Below are 21,685 nucleotides of genomic sequence, written 5' to 3'. Positions count from 1 at the left end.
AAAATACCAGGAAAACTGATCTCTGATCAATATTCACAGGAAATCTGCTCAAAATTCATCCAATTTTTTTATTTCACACAAACCTCCTGCAGTTATTGTGTTCACTATTTGTGCTGACTGTCAGGGGTCGTCAGTTTACTCACTGATAGAAAAGGGGTCCTTTAATGCAGACCATAACTTCTTGCTCTGGTATATAGAGGAACATGTGCTACTCCTCCATCCACACATCCTGTGAGTGTCACCAGGGGGAGGTATAATCTCAAACATCAGACAGCTCTCTGAGTCAGCCTGACTGACACATACAGGTTCATGAAACAGCAGCCAAGTGGACCCTTAATGGAAATGCTTCCATTAGGTTATAAAGAGCCTATGTGATAACAGGATGACTATTATGTCTAAATTGAGCCTCCATCACTGAAAAGAGAGTCCCAAAAGACAAGCTAACTATAGGATGACTGTGGTATGTGGGAGTAAAACAGAGCTGCTGCCTGCTGTGAATGACTTAATACACACGAGTGTACAAACTGTTACAATAATAATACTAATACTGATACAGCCTCTGTAATACTGCTACCAACACTGTCCCTATAACACTGACACTCACTCTGAGAGGGACATAAATAAAAAATAAATAAATTATTAAACTGATAAATGAACCAGACAAAGAGTCTAAATGCTTACACTAGCATGGAGATGTGTTCATAATGACAATCCTAATATGCTAAAATGTTCACCACACTCTTACCTCCATCTTAGTCTAACGTGTTAACATGCTAAAGTTTGCCAATTAGCACTGAACCTAAATTACCGCTCAGGCTGATGGGAATGTTGTTTTATTTGGACATAAATCAAAGTATCAACAAAGTCAGATTTATCCAAATGGGACACTGAATGTCTGTCCAAAATGTTACGGCAATCCATCCAGTAGTTGTTAAAACTTGGAACTTGTGTTTCCAGGACTAATTCAAAACATTAGACCTTAAACAGTTTTCATACACGATATATTTTTGTATTTGGATTTCCAATGAAATATATGAGCTGTGGGCATTAGAAACATGCTCAATGTGTTGGATGAACTGCTAGAGGTGGGAAAATATGTTTTCCTGTAGGTCATCCAGCCTTAAACATTACAACTCACTTATAGTCTGAAGCCCTAGTACTAACATTAATACATCACTATTAGTGATGAAGGTAATACAATACACCTAATTATCCTACCAACTCGTATTACTAATACCTGTAGGAGTAATATAGTGGTAATGCTGATTCTAAGAGGATATAAACCCTAATTTCAGAGTAATATTAATACTATAATACAAAGATCAGTATTTGTGTTTGTAAATGCTTTTTGAAATCCCAATATTTTACTAACCATGTGTGACTGAAATGTTGCTGGACAGAATATTTGACTGAGAAAGATGATTCTGAAACATTAGCCTGTACATCTGCCTGCATGGAGCAGGAGCACTGCCATGCTCTCAGTAACTGTACTGGACAACAGAAGTAATGGACAACACGGACAAATCATATTAGAGTCATTTACTGCATGTTTGTAGGACCTGAGGAGAAACAACCTAGTGTTTATGGACAGAGTGCAGGAGGAGGAGGAGGAGGAGGAGGAGGGGTATTCCAGGTGATTTAGTCTTATACTTCCATAAAATTTGGGGGACACAGATTTAAAAGTATAGTTTGGGAAAATATGTTTATACTCACTGTATGATACATTTGAAGCTATAGTCAGCAGCCAGTTAGCTTAGCTTAGCATAAAGACTGGAATCTGATGGAAACAGCTAGCATGGTTCTGTCCAAACATAACGTAATCCAGCACCTCCAAAGATCACTCGTTAACATATTGGTTTAATCTGTAAAGGGGTTTCAGTGGGGATTACGTTCGACACTAGAGCCGAGAGCTGCGACTTCCTTCCTAAATTGCAGTGAAGTTGCCAGGCAACCAGCAGAGAGGAAATAAAAATAGTCCTGCACAAGACCTAAAATCACAACTTATTGTCCCTGTGACAAATAAACTGACCTTTTTGCTGTATGTAAAACTTGGTCAAGTTCCCCTTTAACAAGCTGTGGATGACAAGAGATCCTGTACTGGAAGCAACAAGTTACAACACAGGTCAGGGTTCAATGCAGTCAGAGGACACAAAAGTGTTGAAATAAAAGGAACACATTAGGGAACAACCCAACAAAATGACATCACACGTTACTCACAAACAGCTTGCACAGCTGTTTGCCCGTGAGACTCTCATGGTTCGGAGAGAGACGAGGTTAAAAATCAAGGCCCGAGCCAAGCAGAAGCTGTATCTGTGGGAGGAAGAGGATACATGAGCCTCAGCACTGAAAGGGAACGTCAGGGTCTTTCCAACCACTCAACATATTTGTGTGTCTATTTTAATTACTCACATGTTTCCAGTTAAGTATTGTGTTGTCATTCAAGTGTGCTTGTTGTTGCACACTTGACTCTTGGCCGCCCCGAGAACAACACATCTGCTTACGGAGTGGAAACACGATGCTGTGTTTGAGTTCTTTCTATAGCCTCTTTCATTTGAGATTGTATCAAGCTATTGTAGTGCTGATGACTTACACTCTTTGTTCTTTTTGTGGGTCAGAGTGGGAAGGCCAAGAATTTATTTAGTTGCTTAAGGAGAGTAGGAAGGCCACTCCCCTCAGGGCTTTTTGTCGTATACAACAGTAGAAAGAGCTTCCCGGGAGATAGTGTAAGACAGACAAGAGCGGAGCAGATGAGCAGTGAATCTTGCCAAATTTTAGTTTTAGGAGGCCAAGGAAGGCCACTGAGAGAAAAAGTGAGGGTGTAAAGCATGGAACTCAATTCTTAAAAATTGGGTCAAATGGAAGAAAGAAAGCAGGATTATACTTCACGCTGTGTGCCACTTTGCTTTCTGATTTTTCTTTAGACATAAACTTAAACCCAAGGTACACAGGAAAATTAAGTATAGCCTGAGCTTCGATCATAAGATACACATTTGAGAAGTTACAGATATATATGTTTATGATAAGCATTCAATAAAATCTGAGCCAAGTAAAAAATCTTCTATATAAGCTTTAAAGTAACATTTAGTGGCATCTAGTGGTAAAGTTTCACCTTTAAAATCTGTGGGAGAAACTGCAGTGCAAAGAAATCTAGAGCCAGTGTTCGGTTTGTCCATTCTGGGCCACTGTAGAAACATGGTGGTTCAACATTGGCGGACATGGAAGACAACCCTCTCCCTCAAAACGTCTCTCAAAGAACACACAATTCTTCAGGTGATTATACAGTAATAAAAACATACCTATGAATATTATATTTCTGCCAATAGATCCCCCTCAATGTTCGACACTGGAACATATATCCGAACCTTAAAATAAAATTGAGCCAGGTGCAGGTGCACTAACTCCTAACTAAGTGGCTGGGCTTGCTATTGTAGTAGCTAGAGGGTTCAACCCTTCCTTAAATAAAATAATCTTTATGTTATTGTGTCAGAACTGGGCGTCTCCTTTCCTGTCCATAGAGTTATGGGTGACAGAAATGTTTACTAAGTTCCACACCGCCCCCTCAGGAGCAGTGGTCACCAGTAGTCAACCCTGCTGGCAGTCGTGGGCCCTGAGATACACTCAAGCCCCCGTAGGTTGTACTGGGGTCTACAGAGAGCCTGAGGGAATCTGGCAGTGAAGGGAGGAGGTGGAGAAAGTAAAAAGTGTGGTGAGAGATAAAGTAAACAGGGAAGTATAAATAGTGTGCAGAGAGCAGATGCTGATGTCTGTTCAGTTTACCGTCAGTTTAAACAATCAGCATTGCTCTTTTTTTCTTTAAGTGAGTTCAATTATGTCACTTGTGAAAGTTGTCACATGCATATGGTACAGTTAAAGGCCGTTTTCACTCTCATAGGTTCATTAGTGGCAGGTAGTTTGTAGTTTGCAGCTTGTGTTAGCTTCTGTGTTGGGAGGCCATGGTTTTTGACAAAGCCGTACTGTTTTGGTTTTGCCTGTCTGGGAGTGTTTCACATAACCAACAATAGTTTAATAAATATTAAATGTAATGTGATCAGTCAGTTTACAGCAGGTCCCAATATGATGAGGATGATCTATACAAGTTAATATTTATACTCTTTTGTAGATGTATACACATGAAGAGTGTACAGGCCAGTGTTGGGCTAGTAATAAAATGTTTTTTTATTACTCATTACCTTTCTCAAATAACATTTGACTTTACTTATTACTCTCGGCCAACAGTAATTAGTTACATTACTTTTCTGCTACTCACCACAAAATTGGTAACCCATCTACTCAAAATTCAGACTTATGACAATTAAAATCCTTTTTTTTTTTGTTAAAATAATGTAAATATTTCCAGACACTGAATGTAACCGCCTCCATCATCCGAACTAGCTTCCTCCACGATTACAAAAACAAATCCAAGTAGTAAGGAATGCATTGGATTGTTGGGTAATAACACAAGTAATGAACATGAATGTCTGAACCAAATAAGAGAAGTTTAGGATCACCAAAGTCGCAGAAACATAATCTGGGAACCAAAAATATCAGTACAAAGGTTTGTGCCAATTCTTTAAGTAGATGTTGAGCTACTTCGAGGGATAATGGAAAACTCTGACCTGCTGGTGGCGGTTAATAAATAACAAATAATTAATTCATAATCATGGCAATCTATCCAATAATTGTCAAGATGTTTCATTTCAAACCAAAAATATCTACTTCATGGTGGCGCAGTGGGGTTCATCCTCTGGGGAGCATAAATGTATCTATAAAAATGAATATTTATCCATTTAAAAGTTGTTGAGATATTTCAGTCAGGACCAAAGTGGTGGATGACGAACCGACTGATATAGCTACTCCGCTGGCGTAGCTAGTGGGTAATATTGCACCTTTATGAGACCAAAACCAAACTAAAACTAAAATAAGACAACCACACATACTCTTTTTTTTAACATGTGGTTTTATTTAAACACTGGATTACGATTTTCTATAACACTGATGTGGTATGCTTACTTGACACATGAACAGTGGAACAACAAAAGTTGAAGAATATAACACTAACAACATCTAGAGAGAGAGATACATCTTTTTTTTCTCTTTCTTTAAGTATGTATTACAGCAGTACAAAACCAATAAACCCAATTGGCAATGTGTATGAATTTAGTGGTGTGTGTTTGGTGTTTAATAGAATTGCTTTGATATTTTGGAGACACCTGGAATCTTGAAGACATAAAACAATACTACATATTAAGTGCACTATTCTTGTTTTGTAATAATATTGCATATGTTCTTTCCATTTATATATTCTTGCCATTGATTGCAGCTTGCAGATACAGATACACATGTATCATAACAGGAGCAAAAAGCTAGCCTAGCATTCAATTTAACATGTAACATGTAAGTTATGTTGTACTTCAAGTCTTAAAACATTGGAGCTGTGTAAAAAAAAAAAGAAGACAAGTAATGAATGATACAATCTGATCAGCTGTTCTGCATAATGGTGGGAAAACCAAACAGTTCATTCCTTTAATGAAATCATCAAAAAACTAAATAGATATTTAACTACCTTTAAAGTCTTGGATTCCTAATTGTACTTTCTTATTTTCTCTAACAGTTATTTAACTTAATCTTGACTCCTTACAGCTAATATTCATTATTTATCTACATTTTTGCAGCTAAAAACAAAAATACTACTTTGTCTTTTTTATACCTGACATCAAATTAAAAAGAAACTTAAGGCAGAGCACAGACATATACATTATACCAAAAAAAAGTGTAACAAAAACACAATAATAAGCCGCCATTTTTCTTTTTTTTCTTTTTTTTCATTTGTCATTACAGACTATGTTTACATGTACATAGTATTTTGGGTGTTAGCTTGTATCCTTGTCAGAGTCTTGTCCAGGAGATTCTTTTAATAGCTTATTCATATCCAGATCACAATCATCTCTGTAGCCTACAAATGAAATAATCATGTTTTTTAAGTATTACAGGAGGCAATGATCTGCCATTAAAAAAACGGATTAAAAAAAAGAAAGTTTAAATGTCTCTTGTAATATCAGCATGTTCCAGCAATCACATTCAGGTCTATATAATCAAGATAAGTGAGACTTTCTAGGTCACTGGAAGCAAGGCCTGACATTGACTTGCTCCAACACATAAACAGGAAACCTCTGTAATTTAAGGGAATATTGTTGTACGTGTAAACATAGCCATTGACCTAAACCTCGCCCTCTTCTCTCCCTCTCTACAGTCCTCAAGCTGGCAGTATACTTTACACAAAATCAAATTTGGCAGGTTTGCAGAGGCAAAACTGTGAGTGTGGGGCCCAAAAAACACAAGATTTTGGTTTCATTACTCAGGTTGGCCAGCTGAACTTTCTTGTTCACTGCTCCCAATACATTATCTCCGGTACATCCTGGGCCAACCATTACTTGAGTGCTTCGGGCCACTTTTCTTCTACCAGAGCTATGGTGTAATAAATCCTTTAATTTTCAGAAAAATTAGCCACACTAGATTAAAATACTACAATTAATTATACCAGTTGTGGTATAATATACAGTCTGCTCCCATCATGACCCGCAAGCTACTGCAGCTGGTGTGGAGGCCAATAAACAAACAGACCAGAGTCGCATTTGCTTGCAGAACTGTGTTTGACAGCAGTTCGACAGCCTTTGAGAACATGCCAAATTCAATTTTATTTGGAGCATACTGCTGGACTAACACCCTTTCTCCTCCCTCAAGCGCTGACAAACACCAGGCGGGTGGAGTAGATCAGGTCAGCCAGGTAGAGTATGAAATTGACAGCAGTGAGCACGGCCACCGCCATGACCTTATCCCACGGACACAGCCCCTGTGTGTTGCTGCAACTGCTTGGCCTTTGTTTTACACCGCCATGGTTGGGGTCAAAGTTGAAGATGGGCCAGATGATGAGTGCTGACAGATAGAGGACCACGGCCAGCAGGGCGTAGGCAGACAGGAAGCGGGCAAACGGGAAGGGGAGACAGCCGGTGCACTCGCCCACACACAGCACCACCACGGCCATGGACAGGATGAAGCAGATGCAATACACGGACATGCAGTACTTGAGTGTATCATGACGGGCGTACGCCGGGGGGTCGCTAATGAATACAAAGATGACGCAGGCCACAAAGGTCTCGCAGACTTTCAGCAGGCCAGGGGCTGTGGCCATGTAGCCGGCCACCTCGCCTGGACGTGCCTTGCTGATGCTCACTTCGCTCATGTAGGCGATGGTGGCCAGGCACGAGAAGACGGTTGACACGATGCGGTAGTCACGAATTTCGCTTTGGCCTGAGGAACCCTTGAGGAAGTAGAGGGGGAAGATGATGGAGGCGGACAGGCAGAGCAGGGTGGCGTAGCAGGCGAAGGTGATGGGGAAGTTCTTCCAGGAAACAGGGGCTCTGGTCTGAAGGCCGAACAGCTCCACCAGGATGACGAGAAGAGTCCCGGCGAAACTGAAGGCCCAGCAGAAGATGCACCAGTCTCCGGTTCCGTGGTAGAGTCTGCCGCCATGCACGGCCACAGAGAAGGCCACGCAGGCGAAGACCATGGCTGCCAACCGTGTCCATAGGAGTGGGCTGGAGCGGAGGACTATAGCCATTATGCAAGATGTAGGTGATGAGAGAAGATGAAAAGGTTCCTGTGAGATACGAGTCTTTTCCTCAGATTTCACTTCCTCAGATTTTTTACCATTGGCCGCTCAGAGAAGGGTGAGAAAACTGTAAGAAGAAAAGATATTGAGAAGAATTAGCAAACAAGATTTTTACAGTTTTATGTAACATTTTCTAACCTCTAGATGAAGTACAAGATACAACCACATGAGGGCAACAGCTTGCAATTTTGCTTAAACAGATTATTTACTCCTACATACCATTTTGTGAAACACACAATGCTGTCATTGTATTTTTATGAATGGTTGAAGCAACAAGGGAAACCATGAAAACATAATAATGACTGCACTGTGGTCACATTTACATCAGGTCGAATCATCTCGTGAACACTCATTCTCCTTCACTCTGGTAGTTCTGGTATGGTCTGAGTGCAGACTCTTTCACTCTGACATTCCTCCATGCTCATGTCCTCGGTGATGGGTGTGGCGCCACAACCTCCAGCGACCCTACAGTGTGTCTGTCATCGTGCTCTAAACATGGCTCTCATCACTTGTTACACTCCCAGCGACCCCGTCTACACACTGTAAAAAAAATCTGAAATCTTAACAAGGCTTTTGATCTAGTGCTGCTGGGTCTTCAACTCTGTACGTGGCTAAAGGAAACTGTACTTTTAAAGCCCCTTGAAAACTATTTTCTCAACCAGGCTCGTACTATGAGGGATGGTGTTGGAACACAGATTTTTTCTGTGCTATTTGACGTGGGTGTGGCTCCGTTGGAAAGAGGTGATGTAAAGTAGTTCAGTGCACCAACTTACGATTAACCACGTTGTTGGTGTTTTATTATGAACTTAAATTTATTTTCCACCACGTTTTCAGAGGTTCTAAAGATAACAGATAATATTATACATACACATACACTGCTATTGAAACCTTCACTACTGTAGGTTTTGTACTTTGCTTTATTAAAGTAGAACCTCCCCTCAACTGTCTTCTCAAGTTCTTCCTCAGTTTCCAGAATTACTTTCAACCAAGCAGCGTCCACAATGGCTATAAGTTCAGGTTAATACACAAGAAGAAGATAAAACCTCCAATATCTCAAAATTCAAGGTTCATTTTGTTTAGGTTTTTGGGTCATTGGGCCACGAGTGACAAAAAACGTCTATCTTAAGTTCTGAACTTTGAACTTTGACCTAACGTTAATCATCATAAGCTGCTGGTGACACTACACCAAGTAGACCAATGCTGTAGCAGCAAAACCAATGAGTCTACTGGACAGCAAAGATGTGTTTTATTTCTTAGGAATTTACACAGTATCACTTTCACACTAATAGGAATATGATTCGACTGGGGACCGTTTTGTCTTAGAGCTGAAAGTGACAACACCCCAGCCTTGTTTGTTGCTCACTTTACCCTCAAATCTGAATTTTGTGCATCCAAGGTCTGATAAAAAGACGTCAGCCTCGACTCCAGGTTTCATTTTGCCCTGTCTGAAAATGGTGGGTGATGTCATGTTTTCAGCCACCCCTAAAGACAAGAGTTCTGGTGTGAAATGTTGGCATTTGGCAAGGTGGCGAAGGGTTTTTCCAGCTAGTACAAATTACTCAAACCGCAAACCTGTTGTGCAGCTGCAATGCGCTGTGATCTAATGAAGCTATAGCAGATATCCTCTTCCTCCTCTCTGGTGGATTTCTATTGAACGTTGGTGTATAATGGCATCTATATAAAGAAGCTCTTGCTCTTTGATCCTGCAGGACTGACACTGATGACAGCGGATGTTGTTACTGAACATTTGCTGGTATCGAACACTACTACTAGTGAGAATTTGTGTTTACCTCCTTTGCAAAAACTCTATAGAAACCAGCTGATTTGAATTCAGAAAGACAAGATTTTAAGCCACAGAGAGACATTTAATAAGATAAGGTGGACATTTTAACAGTGTGTGTGAACGTTTGTGCAGTGTACTCCCTGTTCCCAGTTTACACAGAGAGACAGTTATAAACAAGGAGAAAAGACCTGTTTACATTAGTCCCATTAGACACCTATTATACAGCTGAGGGCTGGGGAGGCGAAATGCTGAACTGGTGGAGAGGAATGAATAGAAGGAAAGACACAGAAATGGAAAAGAGACCCCTGAAACTCCTGCAGGATGACTCACTTGAAGCCAAAAGGGAGTGCAGGGCGAGGGGAGGGGAGGGGAGTGAAAAGAGGGAGGAACACGGGGGAAGCCCTGTGCCTCGGCCGCAGAAGGACACATAGTTTAAACACAGTGATGGAGTAGAATAGCAGAGAAGTGAGTCACCAGCAGGCCCCTCTCTTTCACCACTCCCCCCCCCCCCNNCCCCCCCCCACTTCTCCCTTATTTCTTGTAAGATTTTCCAACTTACTGATGCGTTCCAGATGTGCTACAGTCTAGCTGCTGCTGAACAACTGGTAACTTTGTCACATTTGCCAAGTTCTTTCCTTTCCTCTCTTTTTCTTTCCTTCCTTCCTTCACTCCTCATAGTCTCATTTGGCGGCTACTACCTCCCTTTTCCATCAGTTGTCCTCTTTCTCCCTCCCTGGCTCAATACTCCCACTCCAGCTTTAAAGTCAGGGTACCAATTATTGCTTCATGTAAACCACTCAAAATAAACGTATACATGGAGGGTCGTAATGGAAAAATCAATCTCCCGCCACTCCCTCTGCCGCCATTACTTTGCTGCTTATGGAATCAAGTCAGGAAAGAAATGGGAGAGGGAAAAATGTCAGGAACAAAAAATAGAAAAAGAAACAAGGGCCTAGTGTGGAAAAATGTCTTTTCACAGCACAGCATGGAAAACACGACAGGATCACACAAATAGGGGGCCACTTCCCCCAAATGGAAGAGGTGCTGAAAATAGGTTCACTCATCAGGCTTTGAAACAGGACAGCAAACAGGATGTGACAACATCATGCTCCTCTGCACAGTCACTTTTCATACACACAGCAGGGGAGTGTGTCCTGCGCACACACACACACACACACACACACACACAGAGACATATACGCAGAGATGTTCAGGAAACTACTGTTTGTCTCAGGCAGAGAGGTCATGTGAGCTGCTTGTTTGGTTGTCATGACACAACATCACTAACTTGATTTCAAGCATAATCTACTTAGAGGGGATCCATGGGTCGAAACACAGGATGAGCTCTGTTGGCAAACCATCCGCAGTGTGTGTGTGTGTGTGTGTGTGTGTGAGCTTAATGTTAGTATATTAAGGCGCAACTGTTTACGAAAGCCTTTCACATTTGACCTTTTTTTAAAACAACAAAAATTCCAAGTATTCAGCATTTTCACTCCTCTTGTCAGACTGGAGAACAATCTCAAACTGCGTGTCGACTCTCACAAGATACTAAAATCTCTCCACTGCATTTTTTTCGAGGGGGGTCATCACATTTTTTTCAAAGGCAGACTGACCCACCACACCTACTCAGCGAAGAGGGCAACTTAGAATCAGGAACAATGAGGAACTTGTTGGTGTCTTCGGTACCGCACACAGTGCCACAAACATAGAAAAAGAGAGAAAAACTCCCCCCAATAACACAGTGTGACAGCTGTGTGTTAGGCTCCTGCAGAGGTTTCATTCATTGACAGTGAAGGTGGGTGTGCCGCCTGCCGCACCCTGCTCCCACCACACACACCACACCACAGCCTACTGAACACAAACTGACACAAAACTCTCAAATATATGTTCAAAAACTACATTTTTCTAGAGGAAACTGGATAGAAAGTTAATTTTTGACAACATCATGAATGTCTGAAAGACTCTCGCCACAAAAATATTATAGTAGACATTACTTTCAAAAAAGTATAATAAAGGAGAAATATGTCATTTATAAGATTTCTTCCTACTCGCAACTCTTTTTTTATATTGTAAACTCATTTAAAATTTCAAAATAAAAGCTCAATTTCTTTAAAACAAAATGTGCTCTAACAAGTAAAAAAATAAAAACCACTAGCTGCTGATATTATCACATATTTCCTATGAGGCATGCAGGTAAGCAAGATGCAACAAGTTGCAGCTGAAATGTATTTTCCTTGTGCAAGCTCACTCAACTACCACATAAAAATACTTTTTAAATATTAAACCCACATGAAATCAGTGAGTGTGAAAAGTTGGTTACCTTTCTGATACTTGATGGTACTGCGGACAGGCTCGGTTCTCCGGGACATCCAGCGGTAGAGAATCGTATGATTGCAACTCCTCAGCTCTCAGACTTGACTAAGCAGCTCAGAGGAGCAGCTCCCCGCCCAGCAAACCAAATTAGGAATCAAATGTCTGCACCGTTATTCACATCTGTCTGAACTCTCTTCCTCCTCCTCCCCCTCCTCCTCCCTCCTCCTCCCTCCTCCTCCTCGTCCTGCTGTTTAACACACCCAATGTACTCCCTCGTTGAAAGTTACATTTCTTGATCACTTTCCTACATTTTCTTTTGGCTGGCACCTTCGTGAAAAGCAATGGGAAATTAATAAATCTCAACCTGAATGAGCTAAATTGATGTTTTTGTGTGTTTCTTTTCTGTAAAATAAGTTTGTATAGGCTATTAATCTCTGTTATTGTAAATAAAACTGCACAATAGTTATTTTCTTTTCATCCAATGAGATTGGAGACACACAAGTTTTCAATTAGTTTAATAGTTTAAAATTTTGTTAAAATTCAATTCCAATTCAATTTATTTGTTATAGCGCCAATTCATAACAGAAGTTATCTCAGGACACTTTTTAAAATAGAGCCGGTGGGCCAGATGATGCCATAAAATTGATGGTTGGTTTATGAATATTTAAAAATTACTTAAAATATCAGACATTAGTTAATATTCACTGAAAGATTAATGGTAAATTCGCATCATTTTAACAGAAAGTGGGCTGATTCGCGTGTGGAAACCCCCCCCCCCCCATCCATCAACTATTACTAATGAAACTGTCGTCATCTTTATTTAAATCATCCTACTTAAAGCGTACTATCGACACGGCCGAAGATAATACTAAATATTTGTCATTGCTGCCAGTCTGAACCATCGCAGTCGGAGATTATTTGGTGGTGCGTTGCTCAGCAACCGCAGCTTAACCCTGACAACCACTGTGTATTTACCAGGATACGAAATTTGACGCGGTTTCCTGGAAAAAAAAAAAAAGCTGTCCTAGAGACAGAAAGAGTAATCTGCTGTCACATGGCCACATTCTTACGAGATTGTCTTTAATTTAATTAATTGATCACATTTCAATTCCACTACTGAAAAAGTCATAGGAGGGCTGTACCTGGAAGGACCGCCACTCTCTTGTGTGTAGTTTGTGTTTGTGTGGTAAAAGGGATATAGGCTTCATGTTATTCTGTTCTATTTGTCAGTTAATACTTTATCACAGGGGAAAAAAATAACGTTGTTAAATAAGGCTTAATTTTATGTATTTTCATTACTTTATTTCTACTTAAGTAAACAACGCAGCAGATCACCATTAGTGTAAGAATGTTGATTACAAGGCAAAAATCCTGCTTTTAAAATGTTAGTATTATTATTAAAATGTACTTAACCAAAAAAAAAACTACCAAAAGTTAAAAAGCACTTATTATGTAGTATTTTATTTTGCGCAGCTGCAACATTTTCAACTGATTACTGGTAGTTTACCAAGTAATTATTAGTTGATTATATGTTGTATTATTAATTCTTGACCACCCGCGCCTGCCAATTAAGTAAGAAAAAGAGTTAAAAGGTACAATATTTCAGTATTGACACTAGAGAAAGCTAGCAGAAACATTTAAATACTTCAAGTAAAGTACCTCAAATTGTTACTTAAGTACCAGTACTTGAGTAAATAAATCGTACTTTATTCCCCTTGGTTTGTATTTGAGGCAATTAACAGGACCACTGTAAAAAGGATTTATTTTTTCTTTTATTTTACTATTTTCCTGTGAATTTATGAAGTATAAATTTAAATTTTCAGTAAATATTCAAGTAAAGTATCTCAATTGAGTAAATATTACCAATTCCTGGATGGTTGTTTTAATTAAGCCTATATAAAACTCCTGTAAGCCATGAAAATGCTCTCTAAACTCTAATAAGTAAGAAGGATATAGATATTTTGAACAATAAAAATGTGCAATAATTACGTGCAATACCATATCATGATTCAATATTCTTCTATTCATGTGCAACTACTCCTTATCTATCTATCTATCTATCTATCTATCTATCTATCTATCTATCTATCTCTATCTTATCTATCTATCTATCTATCTATCTATCTAGTCTATAGTTGGAGTAGAGTAGAGTAGATGTTTGGATTAGGCCAAAAATCAAATGATAAAATCTGACTTTTTGCTTGCCCAAAATTGGACGCGAGTACCCTAAACAACAACAATCAACCTCAAACCACAACATCTAAGCTATCAGCAGCTGTATAAATCATTCCTAGGAGTCTAAACCTGTTTGGTGACTGGATGATGAGCCTGTGTTGCCTCCTGTTTTCTCGCTCTGGTGGTGTTGTCACTCTCTACCACCAGGGTGGCGCCAGATCGCACCTCCGGTCTGTCGTCGTGACGTGGTCGTTTCCGCGAGAAACGTCATTTTCCGGAGACCGCTGGGTGGGTTTTTGGTGTTGGGAGAAGGGTAACATCATGGCGTCCGGATCAGAAGGCCGTGCACCGGACACGGATGCAAGAACTGACGAGTTGTTGGACCAGTAAGGGAGTGGGTGTTTACAGCGGCTCTCTCCTGCAACTCTCTTCCCCGAGGATCGGGTGTTTGAGCCGGCTGCGGTTCAAGCACAGGACCCCCCCCCTCGGTCCTCCGCCCCCTCCGTCCTCCGCCCCCCTGTCCTCTTTCGTCTAAACTGTTTAACGTTGCTAATGTTTTGTTTAACTAACACTGTGTGTGTGTGTGTGTGGTGTGTGTGTGTGTGTGTTGTGTGTGTGTGTCTGTTGTGTGTGTGGTTTGTGTGTTTTGTGTGTGGTGGTGTGTGTGTGTGGTGTGTGTGTTGTGTTTGTTTTTGTGTGTGTTTGTGTGTGGTTTTGTGTTTTTTTTGTGTGTGTTTGTGTGATGTGTGTGTCTGTTTAGTGTGTACGTCCGTGTTTGTGTGTGTCTGTTAGTGTGTGTTGTGTCTGTAGTGTGGTGTGTCTGTGTGTGTGTTTGTGTGTTAGTTAGTGTGTGTCTGTGTGTGTGTCTGTGTGTGTGTGTGTGTACTGTGTGTGTGTGTGTGTGTGTGTGTTAATTGAAAGGCAGTTGTCGATAATGAAAACCTGATGACTTAACATGGCGGCTGAGCTGTCAGTCAGTGATTGTTGTCTCTCTCTGTGTAAATGCCTTTTTGGTTCAGTTAATGTGTAAATATGTTACACATATACAGCTAATCTAACACTAATGGAGTCTAATACAACAACCCTGTAAATAAATCTGATCTTTATGAAGGTTACAATTTACATTTAGGAGGATTTATTGGCAGAAGTGTAATAATATAACAAGTAATATTTACAGGTGGGTTTTCATTAGAGTATAATCACTTTAAAATGAGAATTGTTGTGTGTTTGTTACCTTAGAATAAGCACTTTTTACCTACAGAGAGAGCGGGTCCTCTTCTACAGAGGCCTCCATATTAAACTGACATGTTTCTACAGTAGCCCAGAACGGACAAACCGAACACAGGCTCTAGATTGGGTCACTCCTGTTGTTTACGCGTCTTGCAGCCACCGTAGTTTCTCCTTCACACTTGGAAGTGGAGGATGTAGCGAGGGTGAGTTGCGACCTGCAGCTACACCTTTAGACGCCACTAAATCCTCCGCACTGGACCTTTAAAGGGACTCCTTAAAGCTGACGACCCGACATTGTGACACATTTTATGGGTTATATTCGATGCATAATAATCTGTGCAATGAACCCGAGTAGTGAATGACTGCAGGAAGTTAATGTAAAAGTAGTGATTTTGACTAATTCAGTGTTTTCTTGTTCCCTCACACTTGCCCACTGTTCTGTCGGCTCTTTGGATGTTTTATATTTTCTTACACCGCTTAAAATCAAGAAGGCTTTGCGAGCCCCCTCGTGTTATAATGAGAAGTCAATCCATTTATATCACAGTAAAACCTTTACAAGGGTAGGAGTTATGCAGGACTTGTTGTATTAGACTGCATTAGTCTTAGCGAGGTGTACCTAAAGTTCATAAATCATCAGTATTTTACTTAATATGTTAATATTGAATCAAACTCAGAGCTGTAGTTCTATCTTAATTCATAATAATATAGTTAGGAGTCATTTTTTATAGTTCTGAAAGAGTTTAAAACATCCATTGGTTTGCCCCGAAGAAGATGCTTTACATAGTATTAATAGTGAGGAAATACAATATATATATAAAGGTTTAATGTTGAGCTTTGGGACACAGAATAATCGTTAGGGTTAGCTTTTTGTAGTCATTTGATGTGCACTTTATTCCTTTTCTGCAGCTGCGGTTTGAACTGATACAAGAAGAAGTTGAAGTTGGTTAAATTCTAGCACTTGTGTTGTCTTTAAATGTCCACTGGCATTGTTCTGATCTCATTCCTTCCTTTCAGGTGCGTTGGATGACTTCGACAAGACATCGGCTCCTCCTGCCCCTGAACCTGCAGCTGCTTCCTCCTCAGCTAACAGTGGGGCAGAGAAGGTCGGTTCCTTATAGTTTGTGTAGCAGTGGTGCATTTACAGCAATCACATCTTATTTTGTTACATATGCACACATGTAGCATGTAGCCGGTAACATCCTCCACCTTTTATTTAACTGGATATTGTCTCCTCACTGAATTACAAACCTGGTGGCTGCTTGAAAAGTTTGCGTATTGCAGTTTGACGTTTTTGGGGGTTTTGTCGTGAGTGTCTACCAGCAGGGAAAATGAGCACAGACTATACCAAGATTGATTAAAGGGGGGGGAAGTTTATTATTATTTCAAGTCACTATAACTCTGAAAGAACGTATTTGTGTTTGTCTATTTTTAAACCCTGACCTTTCCTCTATTTTCTTAGTTGTGTAACTCGTTTACCCTTTGCTGCTGTTGTGTGTAAACTGCAAAGCTTGCAAAGCTCAGACCCCACCCCAAATGTTCACTGCCCAACAAAACATTCTCTCAGTTGCACTGACTGTTTTTGGGGTAGTAACTATGGCCAAGCAACCAAAACTGGAACAAGAATTGTCTTGTTTTTGACACTGTTCATTACAGCCAGTACAGTTTCAAGGTGTAGCAACAAAGAGGGCGTATAGTACAAAAAGAACACACTTTAAAAGCATCCACTAAAAGCAGGCTTGATGCCATTTAGCGCTCACAGTCACAGCTCCCCTACGGTGTCTAAAAGCCACTTTAAATGTGTTCTCTTTACCTATGTAGCCACCTCTGCTTGAAGACTGCAAACTCTTTGAGACTCTCTTCGAGGGGGACATGGCTACCCAAGCTAAGGAGGAATGGGAGAAGGCCATGACTGAGCTGGCTCAGGAGGAGCCAGAATTACTGCAGCACTTCCAAAAACTGTCAGAGGCTGCAGGCAAAGTCGGTAAGGTCTACTAATTGGCATTATCTGTGGTTTTATTATGTTCCTCTGCTTACCGTTTTGTTCCTGTAGCCTAAATGTTGTCTGTGTTGTTCTGTATAGGCACGGACACCGCCTCCCAACAAGAATTCACCTCATGTCTTAAAGAAACCCTCCGGGGCCTGGCTAAAAATGCAGACAACCTGCAGGTGGGTAAAATTAGAATCGATCAATTGACCTGGAACCTCGGTCAACTTTCTACTGTCCTGTACTTGCTATGTGCTAGGCTCATCTATGTTGAAAAGTCACCAAATTATTAAGATGGTTAAAAGATAAAAGTGAAATGTTTAGATGTAGATCGTCTAGCTTCTGGTTAAAATGATATAACTTAAGATGTAACTATGTATATATGTCGCTTTTACTTTTTAACCATCTTCCAAAAGTGGTTATGTTTTCAGCATAGGTGAGCCTAGCACATGGCATGTTTAAGTACAGGAGAAAGCTGACCAAGACTTGCTCAACTGTTATTGGAGCACAGAGCAAAAAAGGGGACAGGACTTAGGAAGAAGCAATTGCTTTGAATGCGTTTACAGTCATGCAAACATAGAACGGTTTACTGACTATCTGTATTATTCTGCTACAGTCCACAGGACTAGCTGGAGACGACCTTGTCAAGGCTCTAGAAGGCCTGGGATTGGAAGAGGGCGGCGAAGGGGGCGGTGGTAGCGATGATGGAAACATCCTGCCCATCATGCAGTCCATCATGCAGAACCTTCTCTCTAAGGAAGTGCTTTATCCGTCTCTCAAAGAGATCACTGCTAAGGTGTGCATCGGTTTTACTAGCCGTCTCAACAGTCTCTATTTCAGCTGCCCAGTTTGATTATGATAAATGTCACTCACCCTCACAGTACCCGGAATGGTTGGATGCCAACAAGCCGAGCCTCAGCCAGGAGGACTACCAGCGCTATGAACAGCAGGCCAAAATTATGGGAGAGATCTGTAAGCACTTTGAGAGGGAGGAACAGGGGGCAGAAGATAAAGACAGCACGTTCGAGAGCATCATGGACCTGATGCAAAAGGTAGAAACACTCTGCACTGGACTTTGTCATTGAATAATTGCAAATTAAATTAAGAAAAAGAAGTCAGTCAATCTGTTTGTTGGTTTGTTACCTCGTGCTTCTTGAGTATTTGGATTGTGAATCAATCCAATGATAACTGCGCCTGATAAAGTGCTTACATAATGCAGATATCATCAAATAGCTACTACTGCAAGAGGAACTCTCATACGGTAACACTGGTAGGGGACAGCGTAACTTATAAACTGTTATATTACTAAGTTTAATGGCAATAACGGACTTGTTAAGAATAAAACTAATCACAGATTATAATGCTTCTACTTACAGCTGCAAGACCTTGGCCAACCACCCAAAGAGCTAGCAGGTGATGCGGTAAGTCTTCCACTGCTCTCAGTTAACAAACAGCATGTGCACAAAAATAATGAATAAAATAACCAGGCATACATTTCTATATGCTATGAACCAAATTAAAAACCTAATTTAACAAAAGTGTTTTATTATATTGGTTCAAAAATCATCCAATATCAGCTAGTGTCATTATTTAACATATTGCTCTTGATAGCTTAATACACCCAGAGATACTATAGAGACAGCTTCTACTGTATAAACAATATGGAAAAATCGTAGTAAAATAGTAGTTTCTCAACATATAGCGTCATGTCACCCAACTGCAGCTTAATAATAACGGTGTTCTTCCTCTTCTTCCCATCCAGCCTCCAGGCTTTAACTTTGACATAGAGTCCCTCAACCTCCCAGGAGGCCCCGGTGCCGGGGCGGCAGAGCAGTGCTCCATCATGTGATAAAGTAGCAGTGCGGTCCATCAGAAGCACTGCAGCCAGAGGGGTCTCTCTCTCTGTGTGTGTGCATCAGCGAGAGGCAGGGAGTGAAGGAGTGTGAAGCAAAGGTCAGACAGGAGGGGGACCGGACCGCCAACACTGTTCTCCGTCAGGTAGAAGGTGTGTGTGGATGCAGAAACAACAGAAGGAGGCACGAAAACCAACAGGAACCACACATGTGACACTCTCTTCTGTCTAAAATCACCAAACGCACGACTGAGAACATTTGAACATCTCTGCATTGCTTCGTCAACGGTTCCCATAGCTCCTTCACAGTTTAGTTTTATCAGCATTCCTTTAAAAAAGAAAATACCACTGCCGTTCTCCATGTTGTTTTCACAACGCTGTTTAGCCTCATGGTAAAACCTATCCAACCACTTCACGGGTATAAACAGTGCCTTTTTGCAAAAATTACTTTTAAGTTATTATTTTAGACCTTCTCACAAGGTAAAGATTTTTCGTTCAGCTAAGCACTTACGGTTATAGTTTTAAAACGGTGTGAATTTGCAATATCATCCCCGGTTTGCACCAAGTTAGTGATCATTATTTGGGACTTTATTAACACACACGTCTCTGGCTGTGCAGGATTTACATTAACGAGTTAACTGCCTATTAACGTAAGGAAACTGGAAAAAAAAAGAGTGTACATTTGTTAATTATTTAAAGAATTAAAAAGACTAGAGAGGATTGATTGAACACTTTATGAGAAGTTCCCAGCACCTACTGTAATTCAGCCAGCTAATTTAACACGACTAATTCCCCCGAGTGTTGCCCCCCCCCCCTACTTTACCAGGTGTTTATTTGAAGTGATTGAGATGTTGATTCCCGGATGCCTTTGCTGTGGTTACAGTGATCATTATAGTGTAGAGTTACTGTGCAAAGTGCTTCCCCTGTGATTCCCAGTGTTTTGTAATGTGCAGAGTGATGCTTTCTTTTGGTACGGGGAGTCCCTTTGCTAGGAAAGAAAAAACACTTTCGCGAGTGATAACATGTATGTATATCCTGTACCCGCCATTAAAAGTACATTATGTTCTCTCCGGAATAAGGTGAAGGGAAGAGTGCTAAACATCACATGTTTAAGCGAGAGACAAAACATGTCTATAAATCACGCAGATGCACTGTAGAGTGAGACGTCAACAGCCTGATGTTGGCACATTTTGGCTGTGGTTGGTGGGTTTGTTTATTCCAGCGGATACTGTTCGCCCGCTGCTATTGCCAGCTGACAAATTTTACCACTGTGACCACGGAGAGAGGTCTAGAAGTCACACGACCATCAGCTCATCAATAACTGTATAATAAAGGGGTGCTGTGAAAGGATTCAGTCAGCCGTGCACTGAAAAGAGATCAGATTTACTCCAAACACAGCTGAGGGGAGGCTGCCGTAGAGGCCCATTGAGGCCTGTGGTTTTCATCCAGATGGGGAGGGGTTGGGTTCAATCTATTCAACTCTCAGGGCCGATGTCAACATGCCCAGAGCACCGTTAAAAAAAAATGCAACCAGTGATTTGACACTATTTTGTTTTGTTTTTGTAAATATATGAAATAAAATAATGATATAATGCATTTTTTTGTAGTTGTTGTGGATTATTAACCCTCATTGCTTTTACATGAGTGCTAGTGACTGATATAATATTAGGTACATATGCTATTTTGAGATACTTGTACTTGAGTATTTTATATTTTATGCTATCTTATGTAATTATTAGTCAACTATAGCAACTACTTACATTGCAGTTTAAAGATTTTACATTTCAAAACTATGATCAGTTTAGAAAATATGTTTTTGCTCTAGATTAAACTATCCCATAGTATATAAAGTGTCATGCTTATTTTTTAGAAATAAGAAATAATGTTTCTGTAAGAGCAGAAAATATAAACTGGAAAAACATCAAAGAACATAAAAGCATCGAGACTAAAACATTAAACATCTGAAGTACACGTGTGCATCAAACCAGAGTGCAGTGGAAAGCAATGTATGTTTAAAATAAACGCATAAATCAGTGTTTAAACATGATGTATGCAGTATTTATAGACATAATAGAAAGTTGCAATAAAAATGATGCAAGGTGACAAGGTTTATATGTGAGTATAAGTGTAGTTAAAATTTGGTGCGTTATAAAATGCTGCTAACACAATAAAGCATCAGTGAATTTGACTTTATTTGAGGTCATTCTGTTGTGTAAGTACACCTTTTGATACTTAAAGCAGGCTATTATTTTATTTTACTGTTATGGGGAGGATCTAAATACTATATCTTAACTCAAGCTCCACTTACTACCTTTTTTTAAGCATTCAGTTGAATGTTCTCCCTTTTGTTTTCCTAGTTTTTGTTGAGTTTGTTCACTTTTTCCCTTCAGTTCAGTTCAGATTGATTAAGAGATGCAGAGGAAACTAGCAATCGGACCTTGAGTTAAGATGTTTTATTTTGTCTGTGTCTGGATCAAGCTGCTCTTTCCAAGGCCAGAAATGAGCTTTCATGCTCAACATCTGAATACTTTCCCCACTGGTAGTAACAGTGTAGGAACAGCTACAGGAAACAGCTGGAAACAGCAGTCGGGAAGCAAAATCCCATCACAAGGTGCAATTAGTAGCTGTTGTGGAACTTTCAGTCATAACTGAACACATAATCTACTCCCCAACCTGGGA

The 21,685-nt window shown here is 40.3% G+C and overlaps 2 protein-coding genes across 2 annotated transcripts; one reads left to right on the top strand and one right to left on the bottom strand.

Annotated features, from left to right (window-relative positions):
* Positions 1-4,939: 4,939 nt before the first annotated feature.
* Positions 4,940-11,917, bottom strand: si:dkeyp-66d1.7 (myeloid-associated differentiation marker homolog). Its single transcript, XM_035670650.1, has 2 exons — positions 11,773-11,917; positions 4,940-7,736 (listed from the first exon to the last, which is right to left on the bottom strand). The coding sequence occupies exon 2, from the start codon at positions 7,616-7,618 to the stop codon at positions 6,737-6,739; it is 882 nt and encodes a 293-aa protein (XP_035526543.1). The 5' UTR covers positions 7,619-7,736; positions 11,773-11,917; the 3' UTR covers positions 4,940-6,736.
* A 4,202-nt stretch (positions 11,918-16,119) lies between these two features.
* pex19 (peroxisomal biogenesis factor 19) lies at positions 16,120-20,602 on the top strand. The gene is made up of 7 exons (XM_035670707.1): positions 16,120-16,273; positions 16,989-17,151; positions 17,251-17,336; positions 17,771-17,950; positions 18,036-18,206; positions 18,531-18,575; positions 18,917-20,602. The coding sequence occupies exons 2-7, from the start codon at positions 17,040-17,042 to the stop codon at positions 19,001-19,003; spliced, it is 681 nt and encodes a 226-aa protein (XP_035526600.1). The 5' UTR covers positions 16,120-16,273; positions 16,989-17,039; the 3' UTR covers positions 19,004-20,602.
* The last annotated feature ends 1,083 nt before the right edge of the window (positions 20,603-21,685 follow it).

Source organism: Morone saxatilis, unplaced genomic scaffold (assembly GCF_004916995.1).
Source record: "Morone saxatilis isolate NCDOM2014 unplaced genomic scaffold, NCSU_SB_2.0 Contig23, whole genome shotgun sequence".
Lineage (NCBI taxonomy): Eukaryota > Metazoa > Chordata > Actinopteri > Moronidae > Morone > Morone saxatilis.
This window is presented reverse-complemented; position numbering and strand designations above follow the sequence as displayed.

What these genes read in the sequence shown, in the direction of transcription:
- si:dkeyp-66d1.7 (XM_035670650.1), bottom strand. Translation starts at nt 7,618, where the DNA reads ATGGCTATAGTCCTCCGCTCCAGCCCACTCCTATGGACACGGTTGGCA.
- pex19 (XM_035670707.1), top strand. Translation starts at nt 17,040, where the DNA reads ATGGCTACCCAAGCTAAGGAGGAATGGGAGAAGGCCATGACTGAGCTG. An exon ending in AAAATGCAGACAACCTGCAG is followed by an intron (nt 17,337 to 17,770) that starts GTGGGTAAAATT and finishes ATTCTGCTACAG; the next exon opens with TCCACAGGACTAGCTGGAGA. An exon ending in AAGAGCTAGCAGGTGATGCG is followed by an intron (nt 18,576 to 18,916) that starts GTAAGTCTTCCA and finishes CTTCCCATCCAG; the next exon opens with CCTCCAGGCTTTAACTTTGA.